Here is a 25,234-nt window from a genome sequence, read left to right on the forward strand (position 1 = left end):
GTAAAAATAACTAGTGTTTGCTAAAACTGAGAATTCACCAGATGTGGCTGATTATATTACATTATAATTCAAGGTTTTTTCCATATGGTAAAACAAAACTAAATTATTATTATTATTATTATTATTATTGATAACATAAGTGTTTACAACTGAACATTTAACATTTAATGATTTGAAAATACTATTGTGCAGTTAGTTATTGTGCAAAAAAAAAAAAAACTGCTAGTATATTTATTTAAAAGGAATTTGGGGTATTTCTTTTAGGTCATTTTCTGAGATAACTCTCCAAAGTATTGTTTCACTAGTTCATTTTGACTGTTAAAGTATGTCAAGGATGTAATATCATCATCAACGGATGTGCATCATCTGCAGTGGTGTAAGTAGATCTAAAGACTTCAGGTAAGATTATGTCCAGATCATGTGTAAATTGTCACTGAAACTGATAAGGCTGGACACTAAGTGACAATTTCAGTCAGAAATGAGTTTTGTATGTAAATACCTGTTTGTTTGTTTTTCATAGTAAAACTAATGTCCCGTTTATTGTTATTTCAGTGCCGACTGACAAGACTTGACACAATTCAACACCACCGGCTCTGTAGAGCGGAGCATGCAGAATCAGTGTTTATCTGGGTTTTATGTATCATTGAGATTCCAGTCGTCCTCTTAACCCTGTTTGCATTGTGTTTTCTCATCAAGTCTCATCGTGCTGCTTTTGTTAGTTGATTCTTTTAGATATGTTACAGATCATTCTTGTGTTGATATCAAAAACCCAATGGGAGTCTCGGGAATCGAAGAGTGCATATAAGTATTGTTTAATTGTAGGTCTGTATTTCATGGCATTGCTTTTGAAAGATACCTTGTTTCTCATCCTGTCTGGTACAGATCTCACCATTCAGTCAGATTATCCTGTTTTGTTTCTTTCATCATCTGGTTAGTGTCTCTGCCCTTTGCTGGATAAAAGCCAGCAGCCATATCACCCTGTTGCCCTAGACTGGTTGCCCACTGAAGCTAAGCAGGGTTGAGCCTGGATAGTACCTGGATGGGAGACCTCCTGGGAAAACTAGGTTGCTGCTGGAAGAGGTGTTAGTGAGGCCAGCAGGGGGTGCTCACCCTGTGGTCTGTGTGTGTCCTAACACCTTATAGTGATGGGGACAATATCTTGTCACTATCCAATATCCTGAGACTATGCACTGGCCTTCGGATGAGACATCAAACCGAGGTCCTGACTCTCTGTGGTCATTAAAAATCCCAGGATGTCCTTCGGAAAAAGAGTAGGCGTTTAACCCCGGCATTCTGGCCAAATTTGCCCAATGGCCTCTGTTCATCATGGCCTCCTAATCATTTTGGCTTCATCACTCTGTCTCCTCTCCACCAGTAAGCTGGTGTGTGGTGGCATTCTGGCGCAATATGGCCGTCGCATCATCCAGGTGGATGCTGTACATTGGTGGTAGTTGAGAAGATTCCCCCTTCCATATGTAAAGCACTTCGAGTACCCAGAAAAGCGCTATATAAATGTAACAAATTATTATTATTAAAAAAATCACACTCTAAAATGTCATGGTTGGTACTTGGAGGGGTCTTTCTTTTTTATCTTTTTTTTTTTTAACTGTCTCTGGTATCAAATCAACTCTAACCCTAACCCTTTTGTTGATTGTTTATTGTACTTGTTCATGAGGAGAGATGTTGACATTGCTAATTTAATACATTTGTTACAAGCTTTTGCATTGTTATCGGGGAAATGGTTTAAAAGTCATTCGAATAGTTAAAATCATACACTAGGAAGATGCAAAGGAAAATTCAAAGGAGTAAACACCTTTCAGAGAGGTATGTGAACTTCTGACCTGGTGTTATTGTATAGGTATGCCTATTGCACCCATATTGACATCATACTCTAATACACCCATAGCTACTAACAGGTTTGGACTAACAGGTGTGCAATGTGTCCAAGTACAAAAAAAAAAAAGTGCACTATATTTGCGAATGTCAGACAATAAATAAATGCAGACAATGCAGTGGACTAAAACATCAGGCTGCTAATGTACACTCTTAAGAAAAATGGTTCTAAACATTACCAAATTAGGGTTCTTCGGCTTGTAACAATAGCAGAATGCTTTTTGGTGCTAAATAGAACCCTTTTTAAAAGGTTCCATAAAGAACCATGCTTTGAAAGTGCTATATAGAACCTTAATGGTGTTATAAATAACCTTGTCAACGATATTTTCATTAATATTAGTATATTAGTATCTTATCAATATTATTTTTTATAAATTATTTATTAATATTGTTTTTTTAGCCCTCTATCTGTCTGGTCTTATATTGTGTTGCCTCTATTTGGGTTTTACTTTTTTTTTAAATGTTAATTAGGTACTTTTTATTTTTTTATTGACATGGCAGATTGTAGCAAAAATGACAGTGCTCTTACAACAGAGGTTAGCTGAATACATTAATAAATAACAATTGACATTGAACACAATATAGTAATGAAGACCAAGTTCCAGTGAAAAAAAAATCTTCACACTCCCCTATTATTTCTTTGTGTGTATTTTGAGCAGTTTCTCTCTGCAGATGATGAGGTTATGATACGTGACAGCATCTGAAATACACAATCGAGTTTAGAGTTACATTGTGTCTCTTCTATATGATTATGTTAAAACAATTATGTTCATGAAGGCCAAAATTAGCAAACTGAGCCCTTTACCATGTTAAAAGGAAAAAGTGATATAAAGTCATGATATAGCTTTAATGTTTAGGCTTTAGGCATAAAGTCATAATTAAAAAAAAATCTAACAATATGGATCATAAATTCCATATCTCTGTAACTTACTTCGTGGAGAAGAGAAGATGAGTATCCTTAACTGAACAGAGCTGCTCACACTTACATGTTCTGTTAAACTAAAAAGAGAAAAAGACATGAAATGATTGTTACAGTTTAATTTATATACAATTGTTAATTTATAGACATTTTAATAAAGAAATAATTTACCTGTTGAGAGTATGTTGACAGTCTGTAGTTGTAGCTGAGCTCCAGAAAATCAGTAATGAGGAGGCTTTAAAAGTTACAGATTTGAAAAACAAAAAAGCGGGAATAAAGAACCCTAAACTCTAACACAAAGAACCATTTCAGCATATAAAGGGTTCTTCAGGACGATACGGTACTAAATAGAACTGTATGTAAAGAACCTTTAAAGAACCATATTTTTTAGAGTGTATATAGGCAACGAGAAAATGGCACTAGGGGCTGCACATTCTCATAATCCTTATCAAAATTATTTACAAAACACCCCATTCACACACACATAAAAAAACATTGCAGTCCACGCCAGGACACCCAAGGCGCAACCCTCCCCACTCACATTCCCCAAATACAATAGCAGCTTATGATATAACTGACAAACAATACACATAAAATCATAAAGAGCTATTTAAAAACACTTCCCTTGTCCCAGATCAACAAGACCCATCACGGGGTGGAAAACGAGGGAGAAGATTATTCCTCACAATCAGTATCGATTGTTGACAAACACATAAAAGTCTGCATTGTCATTGTCTCATGTTGGCGGAGCAAGAAGTCCTGTAACCAGCAGGTTGAACAGAGAAATGAGTGGCAGTACTCTCCGCATAGAGTTTACAGTGACACTAAAGGGCAGACAGCCCTACTACCTCACATTTACCACCCATGCTAACTACTGTATCTTTCTATATTCATCTACGGAGGGCCTATTCCTCCTGAGAGCTATGAGATCCCTTTAACCACATTAGTCACCACATCTCTGTGTCTTTTCAAAGTCTCTCCCATCTGAAAACTTCTCCTCCCAATAACCACATGAAAAAGCAATCAAGTCCGGCCAATTTACCACTCTACTCAGGAAGGATATTTTCCGCGCACCATAGGCTACTTTATTTGCTGTGGTTGTGAAATTATTGCAGTAATTATATTTATTTTTTTCTATTACTGATGCATAAATGATCTCTCTGAATAAATAATATGTGGAGTATCTGAAATCCACTCAGTATAAACACAGCCTCAGCTGTTTGCATATTCTCTTCATTAACTGATTAACATATCAATATTTTCATTTCCAACCAAAATCCAACGTCTGTCCGACGTTTCGATGTTGAGGTCAATCTGACGTTGGGTTCTGACGTCAACCCGATTTTCATTTCCAACCAAAATCTAACATCTGTCTGACGTTGGGGTCCAACGTCAATCTGACATCATATTGACGTCCGGTGCCTGCTGAGGGAGGAGCCCCGGGGCTTGAGATTCGCATAGTAGGAGGGGTAGTGACAAAAACGTAATAAAAAAAACCTCAAAATATTGCTTTTTAAGGAACCGTTCCCACATTCAAGTGTTGATAAAAAAAGAATACATTTAGCTATAAAATGTTTTTTTGTTTAAAAGCAGAGGGTTTGTTCATTCTTTTGATATATTTTGATATATCAGATATTCAACAAAAATTCTGGGGGCCATGAAACTTGTGAAAATGGTCAAAAATGCTGGCAACTTTTTTTTTTTTAAATGCTGGCAGGAAAGAGTTAATAGTGTATCTAATGAACATGGACTGATGAGATCAGATATGTGTAACCACAATGTAATCAATTGATTACATGCTTTTAAGAATTTTTAAACAGGCTTTTAGGATGTATTGGGGGAAATGGATTATAATCGCAGAGACCAAAGCAATTTGCCTGAGAAAGTGCAATTATACTCGAGGGATGTTGAGCAAAAACACTCTGTGGTTTAGAATGGAAAGTCTTACAGTATATTAATGCTAAATCTCTCGGACCTTCTTCTTTTTTATCATCAGCTGACGAGCAACATCATCAGTGCTGTGTGGATTTACAGTCCCATTCCAGGTAAGATAAAGTTTTAATGTATTGAAATTGTCTTGAATTTGTTCCTATGTGCTTCTAACACTGCCAGTTAACACATATTCCACTTGATTTTTGTAAAAATATTTATTTTTATTTGATATTAAGCATGTTATGGATAAGACTGCAACTGCTGAAATAAAAGTTATTTTGTATTTTTAGAAAATAATTCTAAACATTGAGAATCTGTCTCAATCAGTCTTCTTAACCCTGTTTGCAATGTGTTTTCTCATTAAGTATCATCATGATGTTTTAGTTTATAATACATTAGGTTCTCTCTTATCTGTTACAGATACTAATTAATTATATTACAAACAATCTAAAGGGAGGAAATTGCATTGGTTAGAGCATCTCAGTACTGTTTGCACGTACGTATCTATTTTATGACGCATTACTTTTGAAAGATACATTGGCAACACTTTACAATAGGGTTTCATTTGTTTCATTAGTTTACTATATTAGTTAACATGAACTAACAATGAACTTCTACAGCATTTATTAATGTTAAATTCAATATTAACTAATACATTATTAAAGTCAAAAGTTGTATCTGTTGACGTTAGTTAATGCACTGTGAATTAATATGAGCATGAACATATTTATTAACTAACATCAACAAAATGTTGTGATAATATATTGCTCATTGTTCATGTAAACTCATACATTAACTAATGTTAACAAATGAGACCTCATATTGTAAAGTGTTACCGATACATTGTGGTTTCAGGTTATTATCTGATATAATGTGTTTTATTGGTTCTTTGTTTATTTAGATGTGTTTATAAAATATGATAACCATGAACAGCTTATAAGTAAATGGATCTACAGTCTGAGATAAGACCATACTGTATGTGAACTGTCACTGAACTGTCTTGTTCATTTTGTTAGCTAGCTTTTTATTACTGGCTTTTACAGTATGATTAAATGTGAATGCATTAATCATGCTATAAACCATCAGTATTCAAATACAGATGTGCAAAAATAGAGTTTTTAGTCAAGGTTATCTAAATTTGCTTGATTCGTGAATATGTTAAGTGAAAGCTGTTGAGTCCCTGAATTCAGCCATTTTTTTGTTAAAAAGAGAAAATGAGAGAAAGTGCTTTGGGAGACTATATGATATTTATGCAAAATCGATATTTATACCAAGAACATGATTGTGAGTGTGATTGTGCTTTTATACAACAGTGCATTAAACAAGAAGTTACTATTGAGTAACACATATTAGACACAGCATTTTCAGTTAATTTTGTGTATTTTTGCTCAGCCAACAAAAAAATAGTGCAGAATATATCATTATGTGTCTCCGAGCAACACACAGTGGCAATTCTGAATGAATCTGTGTTTTTGAATGAATCAATTCTGTTGAATAAATGATTTAATGACTCATTCTTAAACGGAATGAGTCCATTTCAGTCAGACATAAATGTGTGTGATTCTGTTTTAGACATTTTAAACAGTAAAACTAATCTCAGGTTTGTTGTTATTTCAGTGCTGACTGCCAAGATTTTGTGAGACCATGACACAATTCAACATCACCAGCTTTGATGCATCAAACAAGTCAATGATCAATCTTAATAAAGTAGATCATGCAGAAGCAGTGTTTATCTGGATTTTATGTATCATTGAGATTCCAGTCGTCCTCTTAACCCTGTTTGCATTGTGTTTTCTCATCAAGTCTCATCGTGCTGCTTCGGTTTATGTGATAAATTTGATTCTTTCAGATCTGTTACAGATTGGTTTCATATTTGTTTTAACAACCAATTTAGCAAATGCTGCATTATGGAGTGCATATAAGTATTGTTTGATTGTAGGCTTGTTTTTCATGGCATGTATTGCTATTGAAAGATACATTTTAGTTTCTTATCCTCATTGGTACAGATCTCACCATTCATTAAAAATGTCCTGTTTTATTTCTTTCATCATCTGGTTAGTGCCTTTGACCTTTACAAACATGACACAGCAAGACATTTTTACCATGCTTTCCCAATGTCTAGCATGTTTTATCCCTTATTCAGTAATCCTCCTATGTTTTGTAGGTACTTGGAGGGGTCTTTCTCACGCAATATCACTTACTGCTCATAAGCGGAAATTAATTTTGGGTAGTCTGTCTCTTGTGCTGTTGAACTACACATTTCTTATCCTCCCCCTCTCAATTACAAGTTTTTGTTTAGTGTTTTTGAAGCACCATCCACCTTTCGTTCTTAAGTTTTATCTGTTTTGTCACTGTCTCTTGTATCTCAACCCACTTGCTGACTGTTTATTGTACTTGTTCATGAGGAGTGATGCTGAAAACATAATGAAGACTTTTTACTGTTGCAGCTCACCAGAATTCTTCACAGCCACTACCAACACTCAAACAACAGCAGCATTATATTCAGTACGCTAACAAATGTCTTCCTATTTTTGTAGTAGTTTTGAAGGAGTTGTGAAATCCTTGTTTGCATTTTTCTGTTTTGATATTTCACTAAATAAATTTAGACTTTTTGTCCTTTCAGTCTTTTCATTTTCATTTGCATAGGCCTACTTATATTTAGTTCAACTTCTCATGCATGATTGTTAAAGTTCATTTACAAGTGGATTCTTAGATTTCTCATTAAATGTAAGCATTAAAGTATGTAAACCAAGTACTGTAAATGCAACCCCACAGCTTCTCAAGTGTCCTCTTCCCTATACCCATGTATTTCCAGGGAATAATCTGAGATGAAAGCCTGGAAAGAAACAAGATGAATTTATCTCTGTGGTTCTTATGTGCTACCAGCAATTAGGACCTTAACACCACAAAGACTGTAGAAATGTTTATGAACTTTAGAAGGCATGCTTTAGCACTGGTCTATTGCTCAATGAGTTAGTTTGTAACTTGATACTGTAATGGTTATGTTTTTTTACCTTGTTTTTCCTGTTTCCTTTGTTCCCCATGCGCCAGCTCACCATTTGTTTCCATAGCAACCCATTGTGTTCACCTGTGCTTGTTTAGCTCCATCGTTTAGTCTGTGTAAACCCTTGAGCCCCTGCCCCTTTAATCGTGAAACTTAAAGTGCCCCTTTTGGTCGAATGCGTTTCCCCCCCGGAACGCGATTTCTACTGAGGGGGAGACTAAAGGGAAGATGTGGTATTGACTTGTGTACAAAACAGTCATCTATCTATTACCATTTCAGTCATATCTGACTCATTGTGATTTTTTGGCCATCTCTCACCAGTCACCATATGCATGAATTTGCTTGGCAATGTTTTTTTCCAGGGTATAGGTTGCCAAGCCTTTCCACAATCCTCCCCATTACTACATGGTGTGGGACTTACACACCTACGGCCAATTTGTCCATGTCCAAACCACCTAAACTTCATTGCTTTGAACTGTGCAGGGGAGTAAAGCCATGATGAACTTAACACAAATAGGACTCCTAGTTCAGCCGGGGCTCAAACCGGGAACCTTCTTGCTGTGAGGCAACAATGCTACCCACTGATCCACCGTACCACCCAGAAAACAGTCACATTCTCTTTCATTTGTGGCCATTATTGTGAGTGAGAAGTGTCTTAATGGGTGCATGCATTGCTTATTGCTGGAAGTACGATCTGAAATCTGATCGAGATGCATGGCTATCTTGAGTCTCAAAAGTCATGAAAATGTGATTAATGTGACTAAATACACATTCAACATGCAATTTGATGAGAAATGAATATCTTGCTTTCTGATTCATTGCTGTGACAGTGAAAGCTTTAATTGTTGTAAAACATTCAATACAAACTGCTTTAGAGAATTTATTTTACTTTAGAGATTAATGATACACAAAATATTAGCCAGTTAAATAAATGAAACATGCTGCATCATTCTTCAGGGGCCCTAATGGCACACACATCTCTGGTGTCTGAACAAAGCCAATAATGTGAGCAACATTGAGCAATTACATTTTACAATCGCAGAATGTAAAATCTATCCTATCAATTTGAAAGCATTGTATGGTGATGATGTTTGGAAAGTTCTCTGTATCTTGTTATTTCTGGTGTCCAGCAATGATATTTCTGGGGGAAATAAGGAAACCTTTCTATAACTTAGCATATAACACATCTAAAATGATGTACTATCACCAGTAACTAGAGGATATGGCAAGTGCTAACTTTAGCTCAAATACTGCATGTTAACGTGTCCCATCATGACATCTTACTGTATATTTTTTTATACGTTTCAATAGTTTAATGAAATAATTGTAATTAACTTTGTAGTCCAAAACAATGGTTCTATATTTCTGCAGGTTACTTTTGCAATGTTGCATTAATTGTTTATTAATTAATTTATTTTACTGTTTAATTACTGAAAATCCATCAAATAAAACACTTTATAAATGCGTATGATGTGAAAGATTAATTTATTTAGATAGCATTCCATATTTCAAATACAAATGTGAAAATAACTAACACAGACTTTAGTTTCCTCAAATTCAGAAACGCTATTCCTAATCCAGCAGCATAGATCCATCAGAAACACATGACGAATTATTTCCGGGTTGGCATACAAATTGACGTCACGGCTGAACAGCTATATTTCCGCCACATATAAAGAGTCGAAAGTTTCACTCTATCACACATGCAACGGTGATAGTTAGTTATTCTGCGGTCTGTCAACAAAATATATTACAATGTCGGCATGTATTTTGAGAGTGTTTCTCCAGCGAGCGGCTGTTATGCGTAAAGCGGCACAACAAACATTCAGTCAAACGAGAATGTTTCCTCAATGCGTGACCGAGAGCAACACACACAGTAGAGGAATAAACACATTCATCAGTTCACTAAGGTAAGAAACTGGCATTTGACACGGATATTGAGTCATAAAGACCAATCTTTGTTATTTTGTCAGCAATGATGTTTAGTGTATAGTGTCCCGAAAAGTGTGTGGCTTGCTTGCATAACGTGTGAACGTCCTTCACTTAATATTAAAACGAGTTGCACGTCTGTCAAGCAAAACATGTCACCAATCAGTTTCTTACTTCAGATCATAAAACAATTAATATAGTGTTTAAAATGCAAACGTGCACTGTTTTTTTAAATGTAATCGGACATGTCCATAGTTAATGTGATGAACTACATTGGTTACCAAATAGCAAACGTAGAAGATCACTTCATCTGCTGTTTACTAACATCTGATAGACGTTTTTAATATGTCAGTTTTACATACTTTCTAAATCATAAACATCTTAAATACATTTTCTAAACGTCTTTTTGACATTTGAAAGGCCTAGACGTATTGCAGATGAGCAAACACTCTAAAAAAATGTCTTCCAGATGTAAACATGCACATAAAATAGACTTCTCCGTGATGTACGTGTGCTATCAGGACAGCTGTGTGAACGTGAGAAGGACTGATTACATACCGGCCGGTACTATCATTAAAATGACCTTGAGATCAGTTGGATAAAAGTCATTGAAAACATGGTTCAGATATGCTTACTAGAATAATCTGTTTGCATTGACACTTGGTTTGATATTTTATATCTTTATATGATTTTTATCTTATACAGCGACATTCATGTATTTTAAGTTCGGCTTAAGTGTTCAGATATTTTTGGGTTCACTGTATTTTCCAGTTCATGCAATAGGTTGAACATCAAGTTGTTTAGCTGTGGGGTTTTTTTTAGGTCAAGGCTATTGGGTCACTAGTATATTGAGCACGTGTGCCATGGTAGAAATAATAGTGTGTTGTTTATTTTACTGCATACTTACCTTTACTTTTTATGTTCTCTATCCTTATCTCATTTGTATCTTTGGATCTGGTGTCTTCAAGAATGTAGATTGTTGTGGCTGATGCACTGATAACTGAAGGTTGCGAACGTTTTTAGTGGTGTCACCAATTACCAGTTCCACAACTAATCATACATTCGGTGTATTATGAGGAAACAGGATATTGGATTTTGTTCAGTATATCTACATTCATATCTTTCTGATTTTACAGCTCATTTTTATAAATGGTTCACTGGAGTACGTGATTCTGGTTGGTCAGTTATGACATTCAGCTGTCAAATATTTCACAATATTGACCGTAGTTCAGGGCAATGCTATAAAACAGTCATTCATACCTACACTACTGTGCAAAAGTTTCTATTCAGAGAATCCTGAAAAACAAATGATTCCGCAGAATGTTTCCACAAAAATGTTAAGCAGCTCAGCTGTTTTCAACATTGATAATAAGAAGAAATGTTTCTTGAGCACTAAATCAGGATATTATAATAATTTTCAAAGGATCATGTGGATTTCAAAGGATCATGTGGCATTAAAGCCTGTAGTATGTAGTATATATGTAGTATATGATGCTGAAAATTCAGCTTTAACATCACAGGAATTAATTCCATTTTAAAATCTATTAAAATTGAAAACAGTTATTTAAATTATAATAATATTGATCATAATTATCATAATATTAAATTTTTTTTTTTTTTTTACTGTGGTTTTGATAAATAAGATAAATAAAACCATTTTAAAAAGAAAGAAAAAGAAAAAACGTACTGCCTCCAAACTTTTGAACAGTTTTTCATTATGTGGCCTAGACTACTTGTCTATTGGTTTCTCTCTCATTTCATAAAATTTTTCATCACAAATGAAAAGGACATTGTAACCTGCATGTCTGACATGTGATGTGTTAAGAAACATCAAGGTAAGTATTACAGAACATTTTAACTGCGAAACGTGTGTGAAAATATTATTTAATTGTGTGTGACATTCTTAATGGAGAAATAAACTACGGAAAGTGTGAACAAGTGTGTGTGTGTGTGTGTGCTTGTTTATATGATTTATGAGGACACAAATTGGTATAGTGACTTCCATTGTATAAAGGCTTCTGTATTACTTACTACAAAACAGAATTGTACTGTATATGGACAAAATAAACAGCCATTTTTTCAAAATATCTTCTTTTGCCTGCTGAAGACTAAATCAAACCCTATCCCCTCTTACTGTTTAAGCCTCCATGCATACATTGTCTTTTCTCAGGGGGCTTAGGTGAATTCATGCTCAGGGTGTTGTTGTAGTTGTGTATTGAAACATAGATGACTATTCTTTATTCCATTCAGCTTAGAAACTATTGCTGAAATTTACTGAATATGAAGAACAGCGGTACGACAGGAAAGTGTGAATGAAATGGAACTACAACAATGGTTTTTGTTTTTAATAGTTATTCATTTAACAGAATATTAACGAAACCAATCCTAATGTAGGTTGTTCAAATCCAATTTTTATTCAAAAGGGTGCATTTTTCAGGGATCTACATTTCAAGGGAAATCCCTTGGCTTCTTTGTAGGTCTGTTTAACTACAACAAAAGGTTTAGCCCAAATCCTAATGTAGGTTGTTCATATCCAATTTTTATTCAAAAGGGTGCATTTTTCAGGGATCTACATTTCAAGGGAAATCCCTTGGCTTCTTTGTAGGTCTGTTTAACTACAACAAAAGGTTTAGCCCAATTTTTCAGCGACAGGTGCTTTAGTGATACAACAAATCATTGTTGGAGGTTTTTCATATAGCACTTCTAATGATGATAATGGTGATGATGGCTTCATCTTTTCACTTTAAGGCATAAAAATGTCTCTGTGCAGGGCTGAAGAGAAGGTGACAATCCACTTCCTAAATCGTGATGGAAAAAGGATTTCGGTGAAAGCAGCAACTGGAGATTCACTACTTGATGTCGTTGTCAACCATGATCTAGATATTGATGGATTTGGTAAGTTATTAAAGAATATTGGACATAGTGTAAAAATATTTGTTCAGACAAATATGCATATTTCTTTCACACACTATAAAAAGTGAAAACGTGCAGTTTTTACCTGCTCTGACCCTAAAATAACTTGGTGTAACCTATTTACTTAATGTAATAAGTAAATGTAAAGTTGGTTCAGTTATGTTAAAGGGCTATCAATTTCAAAAATGAAAATTCTGTCATTAATTTCTCACCCTCATGCCATTCCAAACCAGTAAGACTTGCGTTCGTCTTCGGAACACAAATGAAGATCTTTTTGATGAAATCTGAGAGCTTTCTGTATTCTCCACAGACAGCTACGCAACTACACCTTGACACTTCAAAAAGTTCATAAAGAGATCGTAAAATTAATCCATATGAATTGAGCGGTCAAGTCCAAATTTTCTGAAAAAACTCGATCGCTTTATATGATGGACAGATTTAATTTAGGCTTTTATTCACATTTAAACATTGATCAGCGAACTTAAACAGAAGCTCAACCGAACCTGCTTGATGTGTGAGAACAAACCTCTTGAGGAAGCTCAAATGTGCTGCGTAACGCACTAGAATGAACCTCATTGGTTCTTGCGGAAGCTCAAATGTGATGCGTAACACACAAGAATGAATCTCATTGGTTCTCGCACTTCATGTGAACATGCTAGAGCTTCTGTTTACAACTGATGTGTGAGTTGATGAATGTTTATATGTGAATAAAAGCCTTAATTCAAACTTTTCATCATATAAAACTATCATGTCTCTTCAGAAAATTTGGACTAAACCACTCAATTCATATAGATTAGTTTTACGATCTCTTTATGATCTTTTTAATCGTCAAAGTGGTAGTTGCGTAGCTGTCTGTGTAGAGTACAGAAAGCTCTCCGATTTCATCTTCATTTGTGTTCCGAAGATGAACGAAAGTCTTATGGTTTGGAATGACATGAGGGTCAGTAATGAATGACAGAATTTTAAGTTTTGGGTGAACTATCCCTTTAAATAATATTTTTGGTTGTGATAAATCCAGTTAATTTAATGTTACTACATGAAGCTTTTTTTAGGCTTCCTGATGATAATTTTTTTTTTTTTTTTTTTTTTTTTTTTTTTTTACAGTGCATAATTATGTAATTACTGCAGAGTGACTGAAAAATAGTAACGGTAAACATATGTGAGTGCGTAAAAGTGATTTGCTCAGTGTAAACAGGGCTGTTTTGGCTTTGTGAATGTCCAAATCCAAAGGTAAACGAGGTCAACAGCTACTCCTTTAGCCTGGAAAAGTATTTTAATGCTTGTCACCTGATAAGTAGACTGTGAGTGTTACTAGCTTGTAGGCTAATATGTTTGTGTGTCTGTTTTGGGTTTTTGAACTAGGTGCATGTGAGGGAACTTTGGCCTGCTCTACATGCCACCTTATTTTTGAGGAAGCCGTTTATAAGAAGCTTGGACCTGTTTCTGATGAGGAAATGGACATGCTGGACTTGGCTTATGGGCTTACAGACACGTGAGTGAACCTCAGGCATTTCTGGTTTATGCTGTGAAACTTAAAATCGCTGAACAACAGGAGATATGTTTTAAAAATTATAGTTTTGTATTGGGAAATTGAATGAAGAAAGTGTCTGTTTTTGGGGGTTTTTTTATGTTGAAATGCTCTGTCCTATTCCATATATGCAGAGAAAACAATTAGTAAGCCATTCATAGGTTGATTCACCTGTAAATGTAACACTAAGTCTTCCCAACCATCAGAAATTGGTTTGAGTTTCAGGGCTGAGAAAGAATATTTTAATGTAACATTGCTTGTTCTACATTACAGAGGATTAAACTATAATAATAAGCCTTTAAAATATAAATTAAGCGTTTAAGCGCATGCATTAAGCTTGCTGCAGCGACACCAGCAGAAGTAACGATTCTGAATTTGCCTGAAACAAAGGAGACTGTATGAACATTTTAATAATTTATCAATAAACTGTTTTCTGAGTCAGTTTCGGCTGTGAGGATGAAGTTGATGACGCAGACTCGTCATCTCCACAGTATAGTTAAATATAGTTAAAAAAGTGCAACGCAGAATAAGTCTTTCCTTATAAATAATAGAGCCAATAACGAATTGGTAAAGTCACTGCAGATGCCTTTATAAACTCTGGGAAAAACAGTCAGTGTTCTGAGACGCGTGCCTAAAACTGCACATGTGCAATTGTGCATTGGCTGGTCCAGCCTTAAAAACGCAGGTATTTAAGTGTTTAGAAAAAAAATTTATGAGACAGTTGTGGTAATGCACAAGAGAGAAATGCATGTTAGCAGCTAATGTTGGTTCTTGCATATTTTAAATAAGCCATGCGGTCTGAATGATAGGCAAGCGTTTAGATTTCCTGCCCAACATAATAACAACATGGACCTTGTTGAAGAGATTCTGTTTTGCATGTATGTCTTTTAGATCTCGTCTGGGCTGCCAGGTGTGTTTGAGGAAGGAACTAGATGGGATGATTCTGCAGGTGCCAGACGTGATATCTGATGCTCGAGTTGACAGTGAAAAAGAGTCCTCCGCAGCCCCACCCAAAGTATAATCTATTAAATAAAGCCCAGTATATCTCATAAACACTGCAATATGGAAATATCTTTAATAGCAGGTATTTTAATATGTACTATTTTAATAAAAACCTACAATTTAAATGATAACATTTATCGTTTAATGTTATTTACATTGCTGCCGTAAGTAGTTTTTATAATTTGGTGATTGTAATTTTTTAATTGTGCAGATTCTGCAATTCTTTGTGTGACAGTGAGAGCTGTAGCATCTTGTTGGAATACATTTTGAATGCAGATATAATTGTAACTGATTTGTTGCAATAAATTAGAAGTTTAACTTTTTAAGTTTTCTTATTTGTTTTTGTCTTTTTGTCTTTTTGTCTTTGAAAGCTGCAACATCAGTTTTATTATATCTTAGAATTGACAACAGCAAAATTATTATAATTATTAATAATGAATTATTAATAAGTTATATTTGTGTGTTAAAGAATGTTGACATGAGCACATTGAGAATGTGAAATATCACGCCAAAATATGTTGGAACACTCACGTTTAAAAATAAACAAGCTCACACTCAGATGGGATTACTAGTTTTAATAAGATTTACAGTCGTACTTATTCAAAAAAAAATTACAAAAATGAAAAGTACTTTAGCCCTATATGAAATAGCATTCTTTAAAGAACAATAAAATATTGTATTTACAATCTATTTTTATTACAGTAAAAAAATATGTTTTTTACAACAAGGCATTACAATGCTCACGAATATCAACTTATATGAAATCATCTTGGACCTCAGAAATGTGGCATTCATCTTCGAGTAATTAATTGAGTTTTAGGATCAACAAGCAAAATGGCTTATACTGTATATCCCTACGTAATTCTGAAAAGGGGATTCTGTGAATGTGTGAGTGTTCTGTCTCTAAATCAGGTGAAAATGTAAAAAAAGAAATGTTATTTTAAGTAAATGCAACCTCATGCATATTGTTCTTATGCTCATGAATATTACTAAAATATGTTCATGAATATTTACAAAAAAAGGCTAAAAAATGCTTTACTTACTGTAGGATTTAAATAACTAAAATTAGCAAAATAGCTCAACTATCCCTAAAAGTGCAATAATTCCGTAATATGGAGCATGTTATTGTTGATTATAAAAAAACTGCAGGTTATTATAATTAGTTGGTATCCCAGTGTTTATGTGCTGATTTTAAACATAACTGTTCCAATTGGCTTCACACAACCCACTGGCTGCTACTGCAACAGCTGAGCCTGCGGCCTCTCCCAATAGCCTGGTTGTCTGTCAACCCCTCTCCGAGAGGGGAAGTATCCATAAAGCAGTCCCCAACTATTTTCCCGGAGGAGGGGTGCAAATCAAGTGCTTTAAACCTCAACTGCTGCCCATTGATTTTGCTAGACTTCGAATCTGCATTCTGTCCCTTGACACTGTGCACCGTCAACTTGCTGCTCTGTCCATAAAACACACTCTGTGGTAGCTTGACCTCCTCTTCTGTCTTGGTTTGATCGGCAAAGGTCTGAGGAGCAGAGGACACCTGGTGGTCTCCTAAAGGGCTGTGTGTGGGGCTCTCGGGCCCCTTGTAGAAAAGCCCTTTTCCTTTATGTTGCTGCCCTGTGGTTTTCACAGGCGTTCGAGTGGGAGTCTGTGAGCATAGTTTTCTATTCAGCTGTTGTAAGGCCTGCTGATAAGGAGGAGGATTTTTGGTCACTTTGGGCTGTAAACCCCCTTCAATTTCAGCAACATTCCTCTGATGATGTGCTTGACACGGTTTCTCATTCGGCGAGGTGATTGGGTGTTTGTAATCTGTGTTGTTTAGAGCAAGCCAATCAGACTGTCCCCTGGCTGGAGAGCTGTGAGGAGAAAAGAGATTGTCCATTGAACTCACAGATGAGACTGTTGGTGACGTTACTGGGGATGATACATTGGAGGTCGGTGAAGTTTGTTTTTCTCTCATGAAATTCAGTTGCTGGAGGTTGTGCTCCAAAAAAGTTGTGTTATCACTGACCTCATCAGGTCTCTCAAACTCTTGATATTTTCCACTTTCTGGGGTTTCTTTCTGCTCATGAGAAATAAAAGCAATGGTAGGCATGGAGTGCCTGTGTAATGAAAGGGATCGGGGTTGACACACAGCTGGTGTAAAGTTCCTGATTTGTGCCAGTGGGTTGAAAGACGCCAGGTTGTTTTCTGGACATTCGCGGTCACAATCACTCAGTGACATGAGTGAGTCCATACTACGACTGTCTTTAAGAGGACGGGTCTTAGAAATATCCTCCGTGTCAGTATTTACCTCATTCTTGAGACTCTCATAACCTGAGTCTGACATCTGCTGCAGGGACCCAACTAGAGTGGCGGAAAGAGAAGAGATATGTAAAAAGTGAAAATGTGCCATTCTTACTTTAAGAAGTTATTTTGAACTGATTTGACCCTTGTTCAGCTCTTCAGGTCATTTTAGGTAAAGGTGTTGATAATGTTCACTAAAACGATTCTTAAAAAAAAAAATTAATTGAAAGCTGAAATAAAATGTAAATATTAGATGAAAAACATCAAAGTTAAAAATAAATGTTATCTTGGCAGCTAACTGATGTTTAGTAAGTACTAAAATAACTAAATCTAAAAATAAATGAAAGCTAAATAGAAATATAAAAAAGTAAAACTAATTAACATGTCAAAAGTACATCAAATTAAAACCTAAACTAAAATGAAAATATAAAAAAAGCTCATTCAAAATATTATTAATAAATAATACTAAAGAATATGCTTTAAACACCACATTGTTTTTGGCACTGGAGCCAAGATTTGTAACTGATGAAGAACATCTAAACAAATGCAACACATTTTTTAATAAATAATTTAATAAAGTTTGATATAGTTTTAGTTTTTTAAACAAGTGTTAAATCCTTTTTTCCAGGGTGATTTAGTCATATTAACTAATATTGTTGACTTAAAAAGCAGTTACTTTAGCTAAAGCACTTTTTTAGGCTGACAAAATATTATAGTGTAGTTTTGAGTTTTGTATTGGTGTGTATGTGATTGTGAAGTATGATTGTATTTATAGTAACCTGATCCATAGTTGCTTCTATTATCTTCAGTCAAATCCTTTAAGAGGGTTATAATTTCATCCCCAAACAACGCACAGCAGTTGTCAATCAAGACACGCACAAGGTCACACACCTGTGTACAGATTCAATTTGCTATTACATTTACATTTTCCTATGTTCTTTGAAATGTAATAATGATGATTTAAGCGGATACTCCTGTACTCCGCAGATATTATAATAAATTGGTAATAATAAAGCATGCTCACCTTTTTGGCATCTTTTTCCTGAAATTGTTGATTGCTGTTCCACAGACAGCTATGTGCTATACACACAGACAGATTAAAAGAGTTCATCTGGTTGTGCTCAGCACTGAGCTGTATATGGTGCAGCATCGCTATAATGTTTCTCAGCAGCAGGACGTTCTCTTTAGGCAAGAGCTGAACAAGCCTGTGAATGTGAGCAGAGTCAAGACATCTAAAAAACCCATACATCTATTGGAAATTGGCTACTAAACCTTAATCTGCTTAAGGTGTGCAGTAATAATCATGGCCTTGATCCATCATTACCAAGGTTTTATCCTTATTAACTGAGTACACCATCATTACAAAAACTAATCTAGTGTTACTAGAACATTACCTCTGAACTTCCTGAACCATGTTCCTCTCCGTCATGAGACCATCTCGTTCTCCGTCTTGTTCCACTGCTTGAAGCCATTGTTCATAGAGATCCTCACACAACAGGCTGCCAGGTATATTGCGTAAGAAATCCTGTATCAGATACACAGATATGAGAACACCGAGTTGCCATAAAATAAAATCAATGTTTTAATTGTATTTTTTATTCAATAAATGCAGCCTTGGTGAGCAAAAATGACTTTTCTTTCAAAAAGATAAAAAAAATTGTACACACCCCAAATATTTGAACAGTGTACATACATTCACACCTTCCCCTTATTTACCTTAAACACTGCAGCGATAACCAGAACAGATTCTCCACTCAGTGGCTCTCCATAGTGACCAGAATCCAGTTTTTTCCTCAATTCTCGGCAGGCCTTCGCTCCGGCAGAGCGCCGGAATATACCACAAGTCACGGCCCCCTTGCTGCACAAACACTTCAGCATGTCCTTTAAAAAGAGCAGGTGGTTTTATTACTGTTAATACTATTATTTTAATACTGTTATTGTAAATTATTGTAATTATATGATATTTTAACATTGTTTTTAAAGATTTTTCATAAGCTGATAAGAACTTTTCAACATTATTTAATAATAATGGTATACAGCTTTTCAGTTATATACTGTAATATAACAGTCTTAATATATTATACTGCTTCAGTCAATCATTCTCAATGTTATGAAGTTTAAGAAATGGTACAGTATATTATTATAGCATATTACAATCAGATACACCAATCTCCTTTTTAACTGCCTATAATTTGAGGGTTTTCAGTACATACAGTACCTACCACAATGGGTGATGGCAGGGTATTGTCAATTATCACATCACTGAGCGGCCGACCAAAGAGATGACCAGAAGCCGGAGTAATGGTGTGGACGGGAGATTCTGACTGGACAGCCTGTTCAGTGATGGAGCCTCGTTTAAATGCCCAGCTAATAAGAGACAACCTCCTCCTGCTGCTTTTCTGCTCTGCTAAGAGAAATGTATGCAAGAGAGGCCAGCAAGAAAAGAGGTAGTTATGTTTCAAGACATTGTGTTGCCTGTGTGTTAGTTTTGGGGGTGAGGGATTGGTGAGTATCAGAACACATCTGATGGGAAACCAGCTGTTGATTTGAAGCCAAATCTATTTCGTAAGGTAGGTATTTGTAGAATATATGGCTTAACGTTAATGGCCAGACTTTATTTATTTTGACATAGATTTGTGGGCTGATGTAGACTGCCATTACTGCAGAGGGAAATCCTCACAGTAGTTAAAAATACTGTTTTCAGTAAGTAAAATAGAGTTGGTTATTTAATTCATACAAAAATATTATACTATAGCATACTAAATAAAACAGAACAAGTAGTATGATGGCCTTATCTCACCTGTGAGGGTGTTTTTTATTTGACTACGACTAGGCCTCAGGAAGAACTGGCAGTGAGCATCAATAGGCACTAGCGCCATCTGGCTGTAGGATGATGTCACTGCATCTTGCTGCAGCAGGCGAATGTGGCTCATCTTTATGCTGTAAGGAAACTCGTGACCTGGTGGAATAAAAAGACCCTTACAAACAGGTAGGCTACTGTGCAGGAAAAGTATCACATTTAATCTAGTTAAAACGTTTGATTGCTTTGATAATATGAGAAAAAAATCTTACCAATTAAAGGGTATGGAGTTTCATCTTGTTTTGAACATACCCACAACTTATAATCTTTTATTCCACCCTGTGTACAAAGAAAAAAGCAATCAATAAGTTAAATAATAAAACAACAATAATAATTAGACATTTATTTCTTATTATAATTGTAAATGTAGTGTCGTGTTAACTTACCGAAAGACCAAACTGTTGCAGTGCTGTGCTAATGACATCAGAGGTACAGTCTGTGTTGCTGATCAAAAGAGTCTTCGACTAGAGAGACAAAATCGAATTCTCGTTCATTTACACATTAAAGCTGCAAATACATCGTTTTAAGAGCACAAGACAATCAGTACTTACATATGCACAGTTCCCAACATCCTTTGCAAATATCTTGAGTGGAATCATCTTTGGATCGTCACACATTTTCTCTTCTTTTATACAACTTATTAAAAAAGGGTGGAGAGAAATTTGGATAAAAGTGTTTATTTCTTTTTTTGTATTATTATAATTAATTATTTTATAAAGTAAAGTAAAATAAGTAGGCCTAAAATAACAATAACTGACCTTTCAATGAGAGACAGCCACCTGTCTTTCTCTTCTGAAGTGCTATACACACACACACAAAAACAATTTTAACCAGCAAAACCAGTGGGTCCATTTAGAATGTGTGTGTGTGTGTGTGTGTGTGTGTGTGTGTGTGTGTGTGTGTGTGTGTGTGTGTGTGTGTGTGTGTGTGTGTGTGTGTACCTGAAAGTAGCCACACAGTTGTAAGTTGGCCAGCCCATGACGAAGCTCCTCTCTGAATCAGTAATGGCCTCACACACCTCATCCACACAGCTGGCTGTCCACATCTCACTCACACGCACACACGCCTTCTGCTTCACCTGCATTACTGACCTGAAAAAAAGCATGTCAAATTATTCCAAGACCAAATTATCAGAACTATACCATCCACATTCATTTTATAGCTCTCTGTACACTCAAAAGTGTGGGGTCAGTACATTTTGTTGTTGTTGTTTAAGAAATTTATACTTTTATCCAGCAAAGATGCATTAAACTGATCAAAATAGACTAAAAAGTAAATTTGAGTAAAGTCATCGTACAATGTATTATTTCTATTTTTAAATAATGCTGTTATTTTGAACTTGTGAATTCTGGAAAAAATGTATCAGGGTTTCCACAAAAATATTACAAATATTAAGCAGTGTTTTCAGCATTATAATAATAAGAAATGTTTCTTAATTGCCAAATCAGCATATTACAATGATTTCTGAAGGATCATGTCAGACTGAAGACTGGAGTAATGATGCTGAGAATTCAGCTTTGCCATCACATGAATAAATTACATTTTAAAAAGTACTTTTCAAATAGAAAACCTTTATTTCACAATATTATTGTGTTTACTGTAGTTACTGTAGATGTGCATTTCAACAAAAAATTATTTCTCCTCAGTGTATTATTTTCCTCCTTCATACTTTGTCTTGGTGATGAGGAGGAGGTCTGTGAAAAGGATGAGGCATCTGTCCTGGGTCTGAAGGCCTGTCTGCAGTAGAACATTGCTTTGGGAAATGAGCTTTCTCGTTGGGGTGAGCAGAGACTGGATCAGGGCGTAAGTGTCATGGCTAACCTGAGATACACAATCCCTGACACACACATGAGAGAAAAAGAGACATTACTGACAACATACACACAAAATACAGACAATTTCCCATGGCCAGATATCATCCCGTAAATGTTTGCAAAAGAAAACACGCTCGGTTTATCGATCCGTCTGTAATTAAACATGGCTTGATCGCTCTTTCACGTGCTTGATTGATAAATGAGCTCTAGTGTTGCTCTGAACATCAGACAAAAGTAGACTTCAGAAGGTACACATACTCTTCTGACAGCCTGTCTGACGGTAGACAACTCTGTTTCTATGCGTCTCTCTTTCACACACTCACACACGTGCAGATGCTGGTTGTGAGACCACACACAGTCTGGTTTTGGTAGCATCTCTTCATTGTGTTCTTTCAGTAAAATGCAAATATATTCAGAAGCCTCTTGCATGCACACAAGCACTGACTGTGACATTGTGCTAGAAGTGAGAAACAAACTGCTCACTGAGACTGAAACAGACTGTAAAATAATATATGGCCATGCAGTCTAATATTTATGTTTATTGATGCGTTACGCATTTTTGGTTTTCAAAGATTGTGATGTGGTATTGTGGAAAGAAGTTCAGGAGATGAACCTTTGGTATCATACCTGGAGACAAGTTTTGACTTTGTAAGGGCTTTGCTGAGAATAATAGAGGGAGCCGACTGTCTGCGCTGAGAGGAATTCTAAAGAAAGAATAAGAGAGAGCAATGTAATACAATAAAATAAAAAGAGTGATAACCAGCATTACATAACACACGGGTAATCACACAGCCATGCTGAAATTCAGTTTTATGAGCCCAGTTGTAAAAAAAAAATGTTGATTATCAGTTGTTGATTATATTTATATAATATTTTAATAAACAAGAAGCTAATATTGAGTAAATAAAACAAAATATTGCCATTTGTTTATTTGCTTAGTTTTGTAGTGGAAGAAGATCGTGAAGCTTGATCATTTGTGTAGCACAATGCGTTGATGATATTGTATGTGTTGATGATATTGCATTTTTTCAGTTAATTTCTTAATTAAGTCATTTAATTTTTATTGTTTTAATTATTATTATGTTTATGATTATATATAGGCTACTATATACACAGTATAAGTTATGGTTATTGTTATTGATTTTTTTAAAGTTTTATTTTTGATCTGCAGTCCCCCAAGGCGCTGGTGAACTGTACGTTGAAGCACTACAGGGCTATGGCTCTGATATTATTACTATAATGTAGTTAATGAAAATTAGACAATCTGGCTAAAACTTTCACATTGTAAAATAGTATCCATGTATTATTTATGTGTATTACCCCTGACTAAATAAACCAATAAACAACTATTTTAAATTATTCATATATTATATATATTTTTTTGTTGTTGTTGTTGCTGTTTTATTAAGTTAATGGCCAACTTAATTCTTCAAAATATGTTTTTGAAGGAGGTGACAATATACACTGCACAATGTGTTGCTGCATCTCTTATTTATCAAAATCACAGCTGTGTATGTGTTTTTTTAAACTTTACAATCATAGAAATCTGGAGATTCATAGCTGTGCATCAGACCTGGTGAATGGATCTGGCAAAACAATGTGATGTTAATAAAACAAATCAATGTCATTAAGTATGCTGCAATGTATGCTGCATTAACTATTAGTTTACCTTTATTTATAACTTCTCTCATTGCAGTATTGGTATATGATCGGTGATGATTGTGTATACAGCCATCAAACACCAGCTTACAGTTTATTGCTTTACTTACGTTGGAGTGCTGGTAGTCCCCACAACTTTTGGTTCGGCTTCTCTTCTGCCATCCTGGTTCATGCAGTGGTCCCATAGTCAAAATCCAAGTAAAAAGATTGTGGAGGTGATTTAGAGGACTGATCAGACCAATGCTTCCATATCATCACCTGCCCTATTGGGGTAATCCTCACTTAATGCTCTCCTTTTAGTGAGGAAGAAATAGAAAATCCAGTGGTGTTCAGCTGTCCTGTTCTCCTCACAAGCTCCACACTTTGATTTATCAGGGCAATGTATTTGTCTTTCCTCTCTAAAAAATGGAAGATTATGTCTGTGTCTCTGAGCAGCAGGGGGAGGATTTAGGAGGCGGGATCTTGGAACATAATGAGATATAGGTCTGTCCATACAACATACGGCTGTAGTTTTGACAGAGGAGCGCATGTTTATACTTTGTTGAACAACTTTCTGCAATTATAGCTGTTTGTCTTTAGGAAATAAGATATTCTGACAAATATTTTCAGAAGATTTCTAGATTTCTCTATTGTAATTCCTAAGCCAGTTTATCCCCATACCCTGCCCCCTCCTAATTTGGATGAGTAAATGGTCAGACAAACCTAAGCCTCTTTTCTCACCAGATGTAGAGCCAGTTTGATTGACGGTTGCTCAAACTGTAATCGTCCTGTCCTCAGTGTACTCCATCAGACTGTCCATTATGTATTCTGATTTTTTGTCTGATTTTGACCAGCTACAGTTTATAGTGCTGCATTTTGTAAGTCTGACTCTGGCAAAGAAAATAAAACAATAAAACAATGTCATAAATGAGAAATGAGGTCTTCATACACTACTGCTGACCTGTTTTACTGATTCTAAAAAACACAGTCCTCTGAACTATGAAGTCAAAAATGCAGTAACTAAGCCAACATCAAAACTGATTTTTTTTTTTTTTTTTTTTTTTTCATAATCTGAGAATATTTAAGCTACACACGTCTGTCACAAAATTATATTTACTGCTTTGACTGTATAGACAGAAACAGCTATATTAGAGTGTTTTCATCTGTCAGATTAATGAACAATATGAGTTAGCGGCCTAGGATCATTGTTTTGAAAAATTCCTTTCCTGTTGGTGAAAATCATTAACATTTATCATCAAAAAATTCTTCTGAAATCAGCAGATATATAAACATGTCAGATATTTCAATCATTCCTAGAATGTATTAAAGCAAATATGTAATCAGACAGAAAGAACAAAGAAAAGAGGGAGTTGTCAGGAATTGTGTACAAAGATAAAGAAGAGATGGAGAAAGAATGTGTAGAGAATTTCACGTGTCTAAAAGGGTAGGTCCCGTATATAATGTGTTCCCACTTGTACGTGACAGTTTACTGGGACAGTGACAGTTTACTGGGACACTTGCA

At 35.3% G+C, this 25,234-nt stretch overlaps 3 protein-coding genes and 1 long non-coding RNA gene across 4 annotated transcripts in view; 3 read left to right on the forward strand and 1 right to left on the reverse strand.

Annotated features, from left to right (window-relative positions):
* The first annotated feature begins 4,729 nt into the window (after window positions 1-4,729).
* LOC311087937 lies at window positions 4,730-6,850 on the forward strand. The gene is made up of 3 exons (XR_014607390.1): window positions 4,730-4,857; window positions 5,165-5,240; window positions 6,362-6,850. It is a non-coding gene; the product is annotated as an uncharacterized lncRNA (long non-coding RNA).
* Window positions 6,851-9,352: 2,502 nt separating this feature from the next.
* fdx1 (ferredoxin 1) lies at window positions 9,353-15,446 on the forward strand. Its single transcript, XM_084122695.1, has 4 exons — window positions 9,353-9,658; window positions 12,448-12,572; window positions 13,953-14,082; window positions 15,010-15,446. The coding sequence occupies exons 1-4, from the start codon at window positions 9,504-9,506 to the stop codon at window positions 15,137-15,139; spliced, it is 540 nt and encodes a 179-aa protein (XP_083978821.1). The 5' UTR covers window positions 9,353-9,503; the 3' UTR covers window positions 15,140-15,446.
* A 234-nt stretch (window positions 15,447-15,680) lies between these two features.
* arhgap20 (Rho GTPase activating protein 20) lies at window positions 15,681-24,358 on the reverse strand. Its single transcript, XM_084122692.1, has 15 exons — window positions 23,844-24,358; window positions 22,702-22,778; window positions 21,930-22,097; window positions 21,202-21,351; window positions 21,019-21,060; window positions 20,812-20,896; window positions 20,647-20,724; window positions 20,473-20,539; window positions 20,201-20,359; window positions 19,623-19,804; window positions 19,117-19,281; window positions 18,795-18,925; window positions 18,425-18,605; window positions 18,180-18,291; window positions 15,681-17,460 (listed from the first exon to the last, which is right to left on the reverse strand). The coding sequence occupies exons 1-15, from the start codon at window positions 23,916-23,918 to the stop codon at window positions 16,337-16,339; spliced, it is 2,796 nt and encodes a 931-aa protein (XP_083978818.1). The 5' UTR covers window positions 23,919-24,358; the 3' UTR covers window positions 15,681-16,336.
* rnf17 (ring finger protein 17) overlaps window positions 20,296-25,234 on the forward strand; it is a 43,797-nt gene continuing 38,858 nt past the window's right edge. The window contains exon 1 of the mRNA XM_084122691.1: window positions 20,296-20,389. The gene's annotated coding sequence lies outside the window, so the exon portion shown is untranslated. The remainder of the gene's footprint in view (window positions 20,390-25,234) is intronic.

This window comes from Abramis brama, assembly GCF_963993115.1.
Source record: "Abramis brama genome assembly, chromosome: 8".
Taxonomy (NCBI): Eukaryota; Metazoa; Chordata; class Actinopteri; order Cypriniformes; family Leuciscidae; genus Abramis; species Abramis brama.

What these genes read in the sequence shown, in the direction of transcription:
- fdx1 (XM_084122695.1), top strand. Translation starts at nt 9,504, where the DNA reads ATGTCGGCATGTATTTTGAGAGTGTTTCTCCAGCGAGCGGCTGTTATG. An exon ending in ACATTCATCAGTTCACTAAG is followed by an intron (nt 9,659 to 12,447) that starts GTAAGAAACTGG and finishes GTCTCTGTGCAG; the next exon opens with GGCTGAAGAGAAGGTGACAA. An exon ending in GCTTATGGGCTTACAGACAC is followed by an intron (nt 14,083 to 15,009) that starts GTGAGTGAACCT and finishes TATGTCTTTTAG; the next exon opens with ATCTCGTCTGGGCTGCCAGG.
- arhgap20 (XM_084122692.1), bottom strand. Translation starts at nt 23,918, where the DNA reads ATGGGACCACTGCATGAACCAGGATGGCAGAAGAGAAGCCGAACCAAA. An exon ending in GGGACTACCAGCACTCCAAC is followed by an intron (nt 22,779 to 23,843) that starts GTAAGTAAAGCA and finishes TTCTTTCTTTAG; the next exon opens with AATTCCTCTCAGCGCAGACA. An exon ending in TTATCGCTGCAGTGTTTAAG is followed by an intron (nt 18,926 to 19,116) that starts GTAAATAAGGGG and finishes TATCTGATACAG; the next exon opens with GATTTCTTACGCAATATACC.